The 17,374-nt window shown below is 39.0% G+C and overlaps 1 protein-coding gene across 4 annotated transcripts in view; it reads left to right on the top strand.

The window, feature by feature from the left end:
• Positions 1-11,095, top strand: part of exoc6 (exocyst complex component 6) — a 116,213-nt gene extending 105,118 nt beyond the window's left edge. For 2 of the 4 annotated variants that reach the window (XM_057825481.1, XM_057825480.1), the window contains one exon: positions 575-11,095. In XM_057825481.1, coding sequence (XP_057681464.1) covers positions 575-701 — 127 coding nt within the window. In that variant the 3' untranslated portion in view covers positions 702-11,095. The remainder of the gene's footprint in view (positions 1-574) is intronic. The other 2 variants (XM_057825483.1, XM_057825482.1) reach the window with 1 other exon arrangement.
• The last annotated feature ends 6,279 nt before the right edge of the window (positions 11,096-17,374 follow it).

Here is a 17,374-nt window from a genome sequence, read left to right as displayed (position 1 = left end):
CGCATTTTCCTCATTTTGAAGAATTCCCCCTTAATTGGCTGGATTCTAATCCTCCAGCTGCGAACCTGCCGACGCCATCCTCCAGCTGGGGACGCTAGAGCGCTATAATGACAGGAAGGGTTAAACGGCAAAATAAAAGACTAATTTCTCGTCATCTGCGCTTTGCCAATTAGTTGTATATAGGCGAATCGTCTCAAAATATGATTTTAATTCACACAATAATGCTATTTAAGATTTTTTTAATGTTGTTGCAAGTAACTTTAAGGCACAAAAAAAAAACGCCCTAGCTCCAACGTCTTGACGAGGACAGTACAATGACGTATAATACATGTTTTTGGATAGTTATTTTTGGATTTAAGGGGTACTTAACGACTTAGGCGGAAATTCGGGTTATGTCACTCACCAGTGTATGAACGGAACTTGTTCATAACCTGAATACTACCTGTATACAGTATATACAGCAAATATGTATTTTTTTCCCCCCAAGTTCTGATTAAAATGATAAAGTAATACATGGCACAAATTCAACTGTAAAATAACTGCCTCTCCTTCATGTTGCTCTTTCTCTCTCAAGGATGAAAGACACCAATAAGAAGAACAATATCTTTTCTCAGTTCAGGAAGAACGACAGAGACAAACAGAAGCTGATAGAGACTGTAGTCAAGCAGCTAAGGAGCCTGGTCAATGGCATGTCCTCCTAAAGTCATATTGTATGTGTCACTCACTCAATCATACATGCACGCACAGTGAAACTGCCAGGACCCATTAAGGGCAACACTTTCAACCAATGAATGAAATGGGGCCAAATCTAGGGATGTCCCGATTGCATATTTTTGCACCGAGTGCGTGTCACCTGATTTTGAGAATCTTTTAATACCGAGTCCCGATCTAGTACCGATAATTATTTTCTTTTCAGCCTCTAAAAAAGTAAAATAAAAATAAAAATATATATATATATATGTATATGTGTGTATGTATATACAGTGGTACCTCTACATACGAAGTTAATTCGTTCCAAGACCTTGTTTGTAAGTCGAAATGGTCGTATGTTGAGCAGGATTTTCCCATAGGAATACATTAAAATTCCAAATAATTCGTTCCACACCCAAAAACCTACACTAAATCCATAGTAAATACTGCTGGTACAGTTATTATAAATGGCAATTAAACATAGCAAAATAAATAAGTTATTAATAAAAATCAGAATAATATAATAATGATAATAACAATATTAATAATAATAATAATAAAATAAAAATGATTCCGTTAATAATGTAACAAATTGGATTCTAATGTGGCGGACACTTTTTGCTGTACCTGAATGCACCGCGGGGCTGACGTCACAGTGAGATAGGTCAGTGCGGTAGAGATAATACTTTCGTTTTCTTGAGAGCACAGTCAACTGCAGAGGGCAATGGGCGTTTTGTGTTGAATAAGTTCTTAAATAAATTATAAAAACGTGACGAAGCTGGCGATTTCTTTGGCGATGTTACCACAATAATAATTGTCACCTTGACTTATAAAGACTGGCGAACGGTGGTCGGAAGAGGACCGTGGAGCTGTATTGTTGAGCCAGCTCACGGATGCGCACCCCATGCTCATATTTTTCTATAATTTGCATCTTCATTTCAAAGGTAAGCATCACTTTTTTCCTTGTTTCACCAACTGTACCAACTTTTTGGAAACCTGTGTTGATTTCTCACACAAGAAAATCAGCCGTGAGTTCATTTGCGTTGCTGTCGTGTCGTCGTATTTCGAGCATGTCGTCGGATGTAGAAACAAATGGCGCGTCAAATTTTACGTCGGATGTCGAAAAGATCGTGTGTCGAAGCGATCGTATGTCGAGGTACCACTGTATATACATATATATATATATATGTATACAGTAAATTGGGCCTGAATGATAGTGGAAAAGATTTATATTACGATATATATTGCCAAGGCTCCACACTTACTTTTTGCATTGGTTGCACTTTTTTCTTAAGGTCCACTAGCACAAAATGTAGGCGCACCCACATTTTTCATTGCATTACTTTTAATGCCATTTTTTCATCACTCTCCATAACATTCATATAACTCATATGAGCAAGTCTACTCAAATTCACTCACGCTTTGACACTCACACTGCGGACAACAGTCTCTAGACCAGGGGTTTTCAACCCAGTCCTCAAGGCACACTGTGGGTCCTGGTTTTTGTTCCAGCCGATCCAGCAGAGACAGTTGAACCAATGAGGCTTCTGCTAAAACAAGCCACACCTGACTGCAATCAACTGATTGCACTTGTAAAACACCAGATTGGGGAAAAAGTGTTGTCATCTTGTTTGGTAAGAATGAAATCCTGCACCCACAGTGTGCCTTAGTGGAATAGGTTGGGGACCCCTGCTCTAGACAACAAATATTGACTAAACGTTGATTGTAGAGCTACTAGTACAGAGCCTTTACTTGCCAGATCAAAGTTACAAACCTGTCAGTCATCGTTAACTTTAAGTAGCAAACTCCAGCTCCACTGCTGAACAAAAAAAGCAGCTGGATGAAGAGTGAGAGGCTTTACGAGCATGAAGCAGAAAAACTTTTTTTTTTTTTTTTTTTTTTTTTTTAATTAAAACCCCAATTCTTTTCACCTGAAAAGTGGTGCCATCGGCCTGATTTCTGATCACATGATTGTATCGGGACATCCCTAGGCCAAATAAATTTTTGAAAATTGAGTAAAGATTGACAATGATCCATGTCCAATTATGTGACTATAAAAAAACTACATTAAAACTCTTCAAATTAGTTTGTCACAAGTAGATGTCCAATCCATTTAACTTGGAGGGTGACAGCGAATGAACAAATGGATTGGACGCCTATCGCTCTCGTACAGTTGTCAAAAGTTTGCAGTATTGCTACACAAGTAGAAGAGACAAGGAATCACTCAGTCCTATCAGCTAAATGCATGGGCACTATCGAAGTGACTGGCTCCATCTAGTGTCAAAACTGAGAAGTGCAACAGAGTGAAGGCTGAGCTCAAGCTTCTTGTCCAGGCCATATTCAATTCAACTTTCATAATTTGCTGCAGGCCATTAAAATTTCCCTCTCTCAGGACACAGTTTGGACACCACAACCCTATAACGTTTCACAAAACTCCTTTTAACTCTGTGTATTGGGCTTATTTTAAGGCACTTAAAACACAATTAGTGCTGACCTCTTCCAAGCAGTTTCCTGGGCGTGCTCCCCAATGTTTTAAACACAATGTTACACAGGTGAGACGCATGCAACCAATTACCACAGGTGGGTAGTAACGGATTGCATAAACTCCGTTACACAGAAAGCACCACAGGTAAATAAAAAACTGTCTTCTGCATTTGTAATTCAGAGCTTTAAAATCTATGGGGAAATCTTTTAATCTTTTTTCTTGAGATGTTGTTTTGTATTATCTTTTGAATCGATTTAATTGCAGAATTTAAGATGTTTACTCTTTCATGTTAATGCATTAACAGAGGGATTTGTTTATTTTTCTTCTTACTCACTCCTATAGAATGTGATTGGAAGAATGGCTTGTCTTTTATTTACAAAAAAAATGGACAATGATGTCTTGAGAGGCGGATGTTCATCAAAGCCCTTATTTGTATTGCTTGGGTTTTAGTTTTACTTTAAAAAGGAAAAAAACAACAACTTTAAATTCATTCATTCATTCATTTTCCATGCCGCTTTTCCTGGCATATTTATTTTTTCACAAGTTCTTCCCAACAATGTTGCCAGGATTCCAAAGAATCACTGGCCCCTTAATCAGATCAGCTGATGCCGGATCCAGATTTAAGACTTCATAGTAAAATAGTGGTGTCAAAAAATACCACTAAATTCATAGGAAACAGTACAGCGTAATGCACTTGCAATCTGGTAACAATCATGTAAAAAAAAAAAAAAAAATCCTTCATTCAGTTAATATTGAATTTTCATTTACAGTACGATAACAGGTTGAGAGAAAAGATTTCTCAATTCGTTGAGAGTGGTGTGGTTTGAATCTTAGCTCCAACTGTCCCATCTAATGCTGCTTTCAGACCGGCCGAGTCCCCCCCCACCGTCTGGTTGCATGATGGGCTCCCGTACAAAGCAGTGTTGTTTTTGGCAGACCTTTTAAATTTTGTCCTGGTCTTTTGGACGAAAATACTGGTCTTTTGGACGAAAATACTTATTAGTCATATTTTAGTCATTTCAAAATGTTTTCGTCTAGTTTTAGTCGACAAATTTTCTTACATATTTTGTCTCGTTTTATTCGACAGTTACTCAAAAGGTTTTTGTCTGAAAATTCAGACGTTTTCGTCCCAAAATAAATAAGGGTGACCAACAATTTTGAAAAAAAAAAAAAAATAGATGGATGCGCACATATTGCCAACTTTGTGGTGATAATACACACTCAGTGGGTAAAGCAGTATATTATTTTCAACTAGAAACTGCAATTTCTGGAGAAATTACTCTGGGTCTCTCCTGTGAGGAGATACAGATCTTAGCCCCACCAGGGCTATTAATAGAATGGACAAACATGCCCGTAAATGGCATTAAACAAAGTAAATGCTATTAGAAATAAATGGGAAATTTGGACGTCCATGGCGGTCAATTGCATCGACTTAGATAAGCATCGATGGCAGCACCCTCCATAAGCATTAATGGAATCTGGGAAGTTTGGGGGATACGTCCTATTGGTATCTGGTCATTTCCTGTTGATTTGGGGACATTTTTTTTTTTTTTTTGGCATTGAAAATGAATGGAAAAAAATGTGGACGTCCATGGCCAACAAGTGGCATCGACTTACATAGGCAACAATAGAATCCAAGTACATTAGCATCAATAGATTCGACAAGTATGGCCGTCAAAGGAATTAAAGTAAATGCCATTAGAAATTAATGGGATATTCGGATGTTCATGGCCGTCAATGGCGGCACCCTTCATAAGCGTCAATTAAGCCTACCTAGAAGCCACAAACTGTACGTGAAAATAAAAAGTTGTCCAGGTGTTTAACATCCTCTGGACTTCTTGACGAGAAGAGCCATTCAGAAGCTAATGCTAACGCGAATGTTATGCTAACGCTAGGAGTTACATTTAGCATCTGATGATCACTCAGCACAGACCTTTAAAGGCTAAAGAAAAATTGCATATTCTCTCTTGGAGAGATAAGAAAACAAATCTTACCGTGTTTCCAAACAAGCAAGATGGAGCGCAGCCTAGCTTGAGACACATCCTAAACTCCGGTGAGTAGGGAGAGGCGCAGCCCATCTCACATGAGTGACACAACCCAAACACCGCCATGATGCAAGCTGACGTACTCCACGTACAATATGAAAATGTCAAACATTGTGAACATATGAAAAAAACGATGTTTTATTCCCATCTCGTTGTCGTCTCGTCAGACGAAAACTGGCATTCGTCACGTTATGTTATAGTCTCCCGAGCCACGTTTTCAGCTCGTCACCGTCATGAAAAAATTGCATTATCGTCATTGTTGACGAAAACAACACTGGAAAAGTCAATGTAATTGTGCGTTGAACGGCGACAGACGGCCTCGAGATGGGCGATACACGTCAGGTGTGATGCAATGTCGCCAGTTTGACCGGATAGGACGCAGCCCGGCAATGTCACCCGTTGACTTTTCACATCGCAGAGAAGATGGCTGAGTTCATCTTCCTGCAACAGATTTCAGCGATGACGAGGAATCAGCCAATCAAATGTTTTATCATTCAAATGACTTCTGTAGCTTTAACCTTCCTCAACAAGCAGTCAACTAAAGTCCAAACAAAGAGAGAAAAAAAAAGAATTGTCAGAATATTAGGAGATTAAAGTCGCAGTATTACAGAGTCATTACAAGTCAGAAATTGTAATATTATGTGAGAAAATCATAATATTATGAGCTTATAGTCATATTTTAATTACAAGAATTAAGTCATCCAATGTAAATTACAAGATTAAATGTGTAATATTACAAGATTAATGTCGTTTTGTTATTTTTACTGGAAGAGAACTGGAAGTTGTTTGGTTTCAGGGGCTGAGACTTTTTTGTGAGCTAAGGTCTGTATTGACACAAACTACTTTTGGCGTAGGAGATTGAAGTATCAGGAGAAACAAAAGTCGTAAAACTTAGACTTCATAATTATATTGAGGGGACATGGGGCCAATTTATAGGGAGCCTGTAATGTTGGCGTGGCCGTCAAAGCTGACCGAGTGGAATCAGGAGCTTTTTACTTTGAAAATTCTTGTGAATAATTGCTTAAATCCCTGAATCATTTATAGAAGCAAAGCATTCTCGATTCTTGGTTAAAAGCAAAAAAAAAAAAAAAAAAACATGCAGTTAACATTTATTCTACATAAAAATGTTGAAGTACGATGCTAGTCTGTCAGTCGGTGTAGCGGCCGCCATATGTAAACAGAGCTTTTCCGGTTAAAATTCTTGTGAATAAATGTTTAAATCCCCGAATTCTTTATAGATGTGGACGTAAAACAGTCTCGAGTCTTGGTTCATAGCAAAAACACGTGCAGTTAGCATTTATTTTACGTAAGTATGTCAAAGTACAATGCTAGTCTGTTAAGCTTTTTACGTGGAAAATTCTTGTGAATAAATGCTTAAATCCCAGAATTCTTTATAAATAGGAACGTAAAACAGTTTCGAGTCTTTGTTGAAAGAGCAAAAAAACTGGCAGTTAGCATTTATTTTACGTAAATATGTCAAAGTATGATGCTAGTCTGTTAGTCAATGTGGCAGCCGCCATATTTAAACAGAGCTTTTTACGTTAAAAATTCTTGTGAATATATGCTTAAATCCCAGATTCTTTGTTAAACAAGCAAAAAAGCGGGCAGTTAGCATTTATTTTACGTAAATACGTCGAAGAATGATGCTAGTCTGTTAGACAATGTGGCGGCAGCCTTTCAACAAACAGCTTTTTACGTTGAAAATTCTTGTGAAAAAATGAAAAATATAATAATACCTTGAATCGTCGAACAAATCACTCCTGAGACGATCCTTCCTGTTTGTATACGGTACAGCTTTCGTACTTTTTCAACCTAAATCCGGCGTTGGATCTCTGCATGTGTTGCTGCGACCGACTGCGAATAACTGAAGCGGATTGTGGGATGGCCCTCTAGTTGAAGGCGTGGAGCAGGGAAAATCGAATCTGAACCGTCAATATCATTATGAAGTCTATGCGTAAAATTATGAGATTGACGTAGTTACATCACTTATTTTTACGTTACGTCAATCGGAAGTTGTTCAGTGTACACAGACTTCAGCTTTTAGCTAAGTAAAGGTCAGTGTGAACACAAAATGGCATCGTCGCACAACAAATCATGGCTGGTCTGAACGCAGCATAAGAGTCCTTGGGCAACATGAAACTGAAACCTAAATTGCCTCTAGGTAAGTGTCCTACATGCTTAAAGAAAATAACACAATTTAAAGCCGTGAGCTATTGGCTAACTCCTTACTTACAGGCAACAATAAGTAGGTAATTGATTAATCGGCAGTGATACAAAAATTTTTAAAATCGGGCTCCAACAATCGATGCGTATACATCCATATGATATATATACCAAATTTCATTGTGGTAGCTAAAAATAATAGTGTACACACCAACAACAACATCATCAGTGGTAAAAACTAGTAGCTACAAACACACTTCTACTGGGTGTCAATTCATTTAATCTGGATTAAAATTGTTGTCTCTGCATTTGAATGTCATTTGCTGATGTGTGGAAAATGTCAGCAAAATATTTGTCAGAGTTTGATTAGAAATATATTAACAATTTTGTCATGTCAATGGGAAGGAGTACTTCAGTAAAATTCAATTTTTTTACCGTATTTACACACATTAATTGAAAATTCTGTCTGGAGATGGTAACAATGTATTTCTTTTGATCATTTGAATGAACACGCATCCTGTAAATTATACAAATTGTACAACTACAAATATACAGTATGTGTGACGTTAAATGCATTTTTGTTCTATAAATTTGTCCCCTAATGTACAAAAATTGTTTCAATCTGAGGGGCTGTAATGTTATTATAAATGTATACTTTGTATATTTAACAGGTTAAGAACTTTTAGATTTTACAATTCTCTATTTTTGTTCCTCAGGGTAAAAAATGAGGATTTTTAATCTGTATATTCATAAAGCACAGCAATAATGACTTGGCTTCTTTACAATGTTGCTGGCAGGTTTAATGTGGAATTCCTCCTTTTTTATAATTCCATTACCATTTTTGTAATGCCGTGTATCTTGCATTATTCTGTGCTCCCAGCCGACATACTTTTATTGTAGTGTTTAGCTTCTTTTTTAGAATTATGTTTCAGCATTTTTCAAAGGTTTGTTTGTGCAAAACTCAGCAAAGTCTAGACATGCGCTACGGCATTCATTCAAATAATTCAGTGTTGCTGAATGTCTAAATTCAGTTTCAGATTTGGGTTTTTGTCTATGAAGACTGCATTTGCTAGGGATGTCCCAATAGCATATTTTTGCACCCAAGTCCGAGTCCAGGTCACATGATTTTAGAATCTTCAGATTTCTTTTAACCAAAGTTCCAAACATGTTAGTGTCCTAATGTGCCGACTACATTATGTAAATTATTTTTAAACAAGAAAAACGTTGAAAAATATTTGTCTTAATTAAATCATTCATTGAGTCCACTCAAATTCACTCAGGTTTTGACGCTCATGCTGCTGAGAACAGCCTCTCACTTACACAATGAGTTGCCACAGCACACTTAGGACGCTTTCACACTAGCACTGTTTTGGTCCGTTTTAAACGGACCAGAGTTCTTTTTCTCAGATAGTCCACTTTGTTTTTTAAATGTAAACACACATCCGAACTCTAGTTCTAACAAAACAAACGAACTTTGGTCCGCTCAAAAGTCGTGGGTCTTGGTCTGCTTTAAGTGCACCCTGCTTCGCTTGTGAATGCAACCGGAGCAGGAGGCGCTTTTGGTCCTTTACGTGCAGCGTCACGGCTTGGACCTGTGATGCTCCAGGCTGTAACGCTATACGCAGGGCATCATTGGAAGCGGAAATATAGTGCGCACGATATTCAAAATCAGCAATGGAAAGATGATGATTAACCATTGCCAAATGTTGTTGTGTTGTGCTAAGCAGTTGCATTTGATACACTGAATCGGGTTCTAATGTGGCGGTTGTGTTTTGCATGCTGTTCTTGAACGCACCGTGTGAGAGTGACATTGGCCATGACAGGCGGAGCCTCTCGAGGCCTCCGTTTCGTGAGTCTCGCTCACCTGGAAGTGGCGACTATTTGACAGTCCAAAAGTCAAGAAAGTGAGAGCGATTGCATGCCTATGTGACTTGGAGTACTATGCGGTTCCCTTTAGTGGTTTAATTTTCCCCTATGGAATTTTTATATGCTCCAGTTCACTCGGTATCGAGTCGGGAGGGGCCGACCCCGCCACTGGCCGAGCGGTGATTTAGATCATGCTACATTACGTGCAGCATCACGCTGTGACACTCCACGCTCCCTCCATTTCTGGGAGGGAGGTATTTCCTCGTCTATTTGTCCAATGAATGAGTGTGCCTGTCGTTCACGTGACGTTACTTGGAAAGTTTGCTTGGCACAGTGTGAATACTGAACCTTTTCAACAAGTCATTTGCAAGTGTGGTTGTGAGGTAGCTCTCCAACCGGATCCTGGTCCTCTTGGTCTAATGTGAAAGCGCCCTTATGCAAGTTTAACGATGATTGACACTTGTGCCTTTGATCGTAGACCTACCAAGCTCAAAGATCAAAGCTACAAACCAAGTACCAAACGCAAGCTAGACAGTTTGGCCGCACTGCTTAGCAGGAGGGAGGGTGAGAGGCTGTACGAGCATGGAGTAGAAAAACATAAATATATTTTTTAAATTAAAAACCTGATCCGCTTCACCCGATTCCAATCCTCTGAAAGATGACGCGATCGGCCTGATTTCCGATCACGTGATTGGATCGGGATATCCCTAGCATTTATATTAGTTGATGAAAGATAAGCAATTGTGATGCTGTGAGATGGAAAATGAACCAAAGACATGGCACGAAAATGTGCTGTCATTTTTCAACACAAGCATACAAAAACACCACAGCAATCTTGGTTGATTTTATTTCATTACGTGAAACAAAAAATGCTGACAGCTCATGTTTCTCGATCATTTCCATTTGTGTCTGAAATTGAAAACTGAACTAATGATACATTGATTCACAAATATTGACTGTAGCCAAAACATTGTAAGAAGAAACCAGAAATCGCACGGGTCGACCAAGACAACAGAAATGCGAAAGTCATTGACGATATTTTGAGTACTACTCAGAAGGACCCTTCCAGAAAATAACAGTTCTAAAAGGTTGAGGTTAAAGCCTGGGAATGCATGTGTTGTTTACATTATTACCAATATATAACATGTCTCTCTGTTCTAATACTTTTGTTTACCACAAATTTGGTTCCACTGTACATATTATCGCTAATCTAATACAAGTTGTTTTCTGATTCAAATGTTGATGCCCAGAAATAAAAGTTGGACTTTTGGTCTGTCGTCCTATGTTCTATGTCCTATATATAACCTATATTCATAGGTGTAAACAACTAAACATACGTTTAGTCTTCAAGAAAAATATTAAGTTTAGAAGTAATCGTATGTTTGTGTAGTGAATTTCGAGCTCAGGTTTAACATATGGAGGCAGTGTTGCAGCTGAAATGTGGGATTACAGGTTCTTGGCACTTTATGGCATATTGGGGCAAATAGGAAGATCAATGCGCCTACCTACCACACTAATTCCTCGATTGATGCAAATTTGATGACCCAGTGCGCCAATGAAAAAACCTAAGGCAGCAACTGGCAATGCCTAACATAAATAGTAGGAGCCACTTACATCCTCTCCACCTTCTCTTTTTACCTCTAAAAGTGAATCAAAGCACTTTTAAAATGGAAAACTATCGGCCTCACATTGCCTCTAGATCCATCTAAAACAAAAGACCTGAGAAGTGTTCTCCTTGTAGACAAACTGTAACTGATCCAGTGCCTGAGGTCTGAGCTATGAAAGCAGTACCCTCTCTATAGCCTTCATTATTATGGACATCAGGGCCATTGGTCTGTAGTCATTAATTCCCGCCGACCTCTCTACCTTAGGCACTGATGCAAGACATGAAGTCTTCCCATGAGTAAGGACGCATCCAGATTAAAGTTCAAGATAGCTTGCAGAGGCACTGCCATCTCAGAAACAGTCCTTTAGTACCCGTGGTACTACCCATCATGCCCAGCTGATGCAAACCTTCTGCAGCTCACCACGCACCTCGTCTAGTGAGAAGTAATACTCACGAGGTGAAGCCACAGGGTAGAGCAGCCAGAAGGAGCAAAGCTCGAGAAGATGCAATGTGGTCCAGAGCAAGAGGCAGCGGCAGAGATGGAGAATCCACTGGATAGTGCGAGCCAGAGGTGGAGTAACTGCTTGGGGGTGCAGAGTAGGAGGCAGCAGCCGAAGTGGAGTAGCTTCTGGGTGGCACCGAGTGGGAAGCTGCAGAGGTGTAGGAGCCACTAGGACAGGGGTGTCAAACCAATTCCACAAAGAGCTGCAGTGGTTCCTGGTCTTTTCCATCAGACCCAGCACAGACAGTTCAACCAATGAGGTTTCTGCTAAACCAAGCAGCACCTGACTGCAATCAACTGATTACACTTGTAAAACACCAGATTAGTGAAAAGTTACAGAGGCGTGTCAGCCACGACAGCCCCACAACATCCAGAGGCTTTGGGGAACTTTGGGCTGATCTCATCCACCCGCGGTGCCCTGCCACAGAGGAGCTTTCCAACCACCTCAGTGACTTCAATCCCAGAGATAGGAGATCCCACTCCGTCTCCTCTAAAGGAGGCATATCGGTGGAATTGAGGAGGCCTTCGAAGTATAATCCCCACCGACTGTCAACTTTCCAAGTTGAGATCAGCAGTACCCCATCTCCACTATCCACAGTGTTAATAGTGCACTGCTTTCCTCTCCTGAGATGCCGGATGGTTGACCAGAATTTCCTCAAATCTGTCCGGAAGTCTTTTTCAATGGCCTCTCCAAACTCCTCCCATGTCCAGGCGTTTGCCTCAGGAACCGCTGAAGCTGCATTCCACTTGCCCAGCCGGTACCTCTCAGCTGCCTCTGGAGTCCCACAGGCCAAAAAGGCCTGGTAGGCCACCTTCTTCATCTTGACTGCATCCCGTACTGCTGGTGTCCACCAGCGGGTTTGGGGATTACTGCCACGACAGGCACCAACCAAGTGGGGGGATCAATTATTTTAGTAGTCGATTAATCTTTCAACTAGTTGGTTCGAATAATCGAGTAATCAGATTAGGAACATTTAATGCTTTGCGGGATAAATTTTAGGAGATGTAAAACAAAGGCTTGCTAAGATTGCACTTTCAAAAGAGCATTTAATGCGAATACAAAATAAAATTCCTAAGTGTTTCTTCAAACTATGCAGAACTGCACTTTTATTTAAGAAATAAATTAAAATACCTGAGTTTAGCCAGAACGGTATTCACAAAAGATAAATAAATAAGGGTCTAAATCTAACAAGAGAACAATCGGCTAACTTGCATCGCATAAGACCGCTAGCTTAAATCCTAAAAAGTGCTAACGTTTTTTTTTTTTTTTTTTTTAATGATGCTCTTAACAAATCGTTCAAACACATATTCCCACGAAAAACGGCTAAATATACCTGTAAACTAAGTTACGAATGCATTAAAAAACACTTTTGCTCAAACAAAAAATTACCTTATGTTGGTCTTAGAGAGCAAATGGATTCAGCCATGTTAAATGAGTTGTGTCATATTCATTGTTGCCACAAGAAGGAAGTGTATCCACCAAAATGAATAAAACCAAATGCAAACTTTCAAAACTACAGGTAGTCCCTAGTTTACGAACGGAGTTCCTTCCTATGCTAGCGACGTAATTTCCGCACAAGTCGGACTTAACCCTTTCAATTCCCCTAAATATGTCCAAGATGATGGAGCTAAGACCCAGCTAGGCAGCGAGGTACGCTCCGAAACGACGATGTCAAACATTCGTGTGGCTGACTTTATTCAGCTGCTCATGACATCAACACTTGAGGAATCAAACTAAAATAAAAATGAAATTAAATCATTTTCATCTTCACTAACAGCAATTCAGATTTGTATTTATAACTTGCTGCTGATACAGTAATAACAATCCACACAAACGATTAGCATGTATCAGTTAGTGCCCACCTGCCATCAAAAACAATCACAAAATCTCGCCCCAAATGTTGAAAACGTACAATAAACAGTACAAAATATGTTATATACAGGCAATGCCTTTGTGGATGTTTCACAAGCAACAAATGTGCGCGCAGGCTTTCTTTCCCCTCTCTCTCCCACTTGGCTGCGTGACTTCGTGTGTGTGCTTCCGCTCTTCCTCGTGTGCGCAAACACGTTCTTCTTCGTGTCTCTATGCCTCTTACACGCATGTGGAAGTACTTCCTGCTCTATTGCTTCTCGTGCCAAAATAGAAGCATGCATCACAAAACAAAAGTCAACATTGTTAAAAAACGACTGGAGACAAAATAGCTGATTAGACCCCGGCGCCATAAAGTCAAAATAACGTAAGTCGGGTACGTCTTAACCCGGGGACTACCTGTAAAATGAAGATCTAAGTACAACAAAAGAACAATTGGGTAACTTGCATAGCAAAAGTCCGGTCGCTTAAATGCTAAAATCTAAGACTTCACAATCAGTTGACGTGGCTCTGGGCTGATCCGTAGGGAGCTTATTTTCAGAAACTTAAAATTCAAATATTTTTAAAACCAAAGCCGCTAGAGACCTAAAACCAAAGCAGGCACCTTCCTTAGGCATATACTAGTCTTTTTTCAAAAAATTATCATATTGTGATGAAGTTCATTATTTTCTGTAATGTACTGATAAACATTAGACTTTCATATATTTTGGATTCATTACACAAAACTGAAGTAGTACAAGCCTTTTATTGTTTTAATATTGACGATTTTGGCAAAAAAAATCAAGAAAAAACTACAATCCCTAACTCAAAAAATTACCATATCATGAAAACGTACTCTAAAGAAGCTGCTAACCTAATCATCTGAATCAACGAATTCTAAAGATTCCTGAGGTTTTTAAAAACTCCCAGCATGGTTCATTACTCAAAACCGCAATCATGGGCAAGGCAGCCAACCTGACTGCTGTCCAGAAGGCCATCATTGACACCCTCAAGCAAAAAGCTAAGACACAGAAAAATTTCTGAGCCAATAGGCTGTTCCCAGAGTGCTGTATCAAGGCATCTCAGTCGGAAGTCTGTGGGAAGGAAAAAGTGTGGAAGGAAAGCTGCACAACCAGAAGATGTGACCGCACCCTGAGAAAGATTGTGGGGAAGGGCCGATTCCAGACCTTGGGGGACCTGCAGAAACAGTGGACTGAGTCTGGTGTAGAAACATCCAGAGCCACCGTGCACAGGCGTGTGGGAAACAGTGGCAGAAGCTCCTGACCTGGGCTACAGAGAAGCAGCACTGGACTGTCGCTCAGTGGTCCGAAGTACTTTTTTCAGATGAAAGCAAATTTTGCATGTCATTTGGAAATGAAGGTGCCAGAGTTTGGAGGGAGACTAGGGAGAAGGAAATGCTAAAATGCCTGAAGTCCAGTGTCAAGTACACACAGTCAGTGATTGTCCGGGGTGCCATGTCAGCTGCTGGTGTTGGTCTACTGTTTTTTATCGAGGGCAGGGTCAATGCAGTTAGCTATCCGGAGATTTTGGAGCATGTCATGCTTCCATCTGCTGAAAAGCTTTATGGAGATGAAAATTTCATTTTTCAGCAAGACCTGGCAACTGCTCACAGTGCCAAAACCACTGGTAAATGGTTTACTGACCATGGCATTACTGTGCTTAATTGGCCTGCCAACTCTCCTGACCTGAACCCCATAGAGAATCTATGGGATATTGTGAAGAGGAAGTTGAGAGACACCAGACCCAACACTGTGGATGAGCTTAAGGCCGCTATCGAAGCATCCAGGGCCTCCATAACACCTCAGCAGTGCCACAGGCTGATTGCCTCCATGCCACGGCGAATTGAAGCAGTTATTTCTGCAAAAGGATTCCCGACTAAGTATTGAGTGCATAGCTAATATAATTAATTGAAGGTTGACTTTTTTTGTATTAAAAAAAAAACCTTTTTTGTATTGGTCGGATGAAATATGCTAATTTTTTGAGATAGGGATTTTGGGGTTTTCTTGACTTTTTTGCCAAAATCATCAATGTTAAAACAATAAAAGGCTTGGGACTACTTCAGTTGTGTGTAATGAATCCAAAATATATGAACGTCTAATGTTTATCAGTACATTACAGAAAATAATGAACTTCATCACAATATCCTAATTTTTTGAGAAGGACTAGTATGACAGCGTCGTTGCCTAATAAAATCCCCATTTTTAATTTATTTTTTATTTTTTATATTTTTATCCAAGTATAACAAAACTTAAAATGGCTACAAAATACTCAAATTTTACGCTTGATGCAAAACAAAAATCTCCAAATGCAGAGGTAATCATCTATATTTTCAGGATTAATAGCAATATTCACTATATCATACAAGTTTTTGCCCAAAATAGAAACTTACATATTTTAAATAAAGTTTTTAACACCTAAAATCACTAAATTTTCACATCAGAAACTTAATACTTGAGAAAATAATACAGAATCGTCTTAATTTTACTCAACAAAAGCAAAATTTGCCTTTTTCTATATACAATCACAACCTATTGGTTATTGACTTACTACTGCCTCAGCACGGAGGCAAGTCTTGCCGGCTATCTGGCTGGCCCTCGTTGTCTTTAGATTGAAATGTTACATAAAATAAAACACGTAAAAGGCGATTAAATTTTTCTTTTTTTTTTTTTTTTTTTATGTATGGACGCAGAAATATCTAAATTACTACTTTTTTGCCCAGAAAACGGGCAGTTGGCCGAAAATTACCTGATCATTTGAATGTAAACTTACGCTACTGTGTATGGATACAACATGGTGGCCATCACAAAACAAAGAGCTTCCGGGCAGTTATCATTCATTTTACGTAAATATTTCGAGCTAAAATTATGCTATTGCGTAAACCAAAAGTGGCGGCCATCACAAAACAAAGAGGTTTTTAAGTTGAAAATTCTTGTAAATAAATGCATACATCCTGGAATTTCTTTAGATATGAACATAGAACAATCTAGATTCTTGGTTAAAAGCAAAAAAACAGGCATTTATCATTCATTTCACGTAAATATTTCAAGCTAAAGTTACGCAAATTTTTTCAACGTATCAAAGTGCATGCATGGGGCTATTTTATATAATAATTACCTTAAATCCTCGACCAAATCACTCCTGCCTGCGTGTATGCAGTAAATCTTTCTTCCTGTTTCCACCTAAATCCGGTGTTAGAACGCAGCGTGTTTGAGTTTATCACAGTGAAAGCCAACTCAGCATTCTGCCTGGGTCGGCCCCCAACAGGAAGGCGTGGCGCGATGTTTGTGGAGCTCTCTTGTCAACTGATGGTGAAGTATATGGCTATAAAATACTAACATCTTTCATAGACATCATAACCTATTGACATGACACGGGAAAGGGGGCCGATTCGTAGGGGGACTATTTACAAAAACTTCAAATCCATATTTTTCAAAACCAAAGCTGCTACCGACCTAAAACCAAAACAGGCTCCTACCTCAGCCATACAGTATATGAATCTCCATGAGCAGCACCATCAAAAAATTCAAAGTCGTTCCCTTATAAAATCCCGATTAATTATTATTTATATAAGTATAACACAACTTAAAATGGCTATAAAAGTCTCCGATTTTACACTAGATGCAGAAAAATCACCAAATGCAGAGATAATCACCTATTTTTCTGGATCAATAGCAGTATTTAACATATACGTTTTTGACCAAAATAGCAACTTAATTCTTTTTATTTATTTAAATCACTCAATTTAACATCAGAAATGTAATACTTGAGGAAAACATGCAGAATCAGTTATAAATAATATGTAAATAGATTATTAATAAGTTCTATAAACAATCACAACTTATTATAGAATAGCCCTTTATTATCATTATACACTATATAATGTTAGCGAATTAGGCTAGCGGCCGCCTGACGTAAACAGAGTTTTAAAAAAATGCTTAAATCCCCGAATTCTTCATAGAAATGAACGTAAAACACTCTCAATTCTTCGTTAGAAGCAAACAAAAGCGTGCAGTTAGCGTTTATTTTACATATATATGTCGAAGTACAATGCTACTCTTTTAGCGAATGAGGCTAGAGGCCGCCTGACGTAAAGCGCTTTTATGGTGAAAATTCTTGTGAATAAATGCTTAAATCCCTGACTTCTTTA

This window comes from Corythoichthys intestinalis, chromosome 21 (genome assembly GCF_030265065.1).
Source record: "Corythoichthys intestinalis isolate RoL2023-P3 chromosome 21, ASM3026506v1, whole genome shotgun sequence".
Taxonomy (NCBI): domain Eukaryota; kingdom Metazoa; phylum Chordata; class Actinopteri; order Syngnathiformes; family Syngnathidae; genus Corythoichthys; species Corythoichthys intestinalis.
This window is presented reverse-complemented; position numbering and strand designations above follow the sequence as displayed.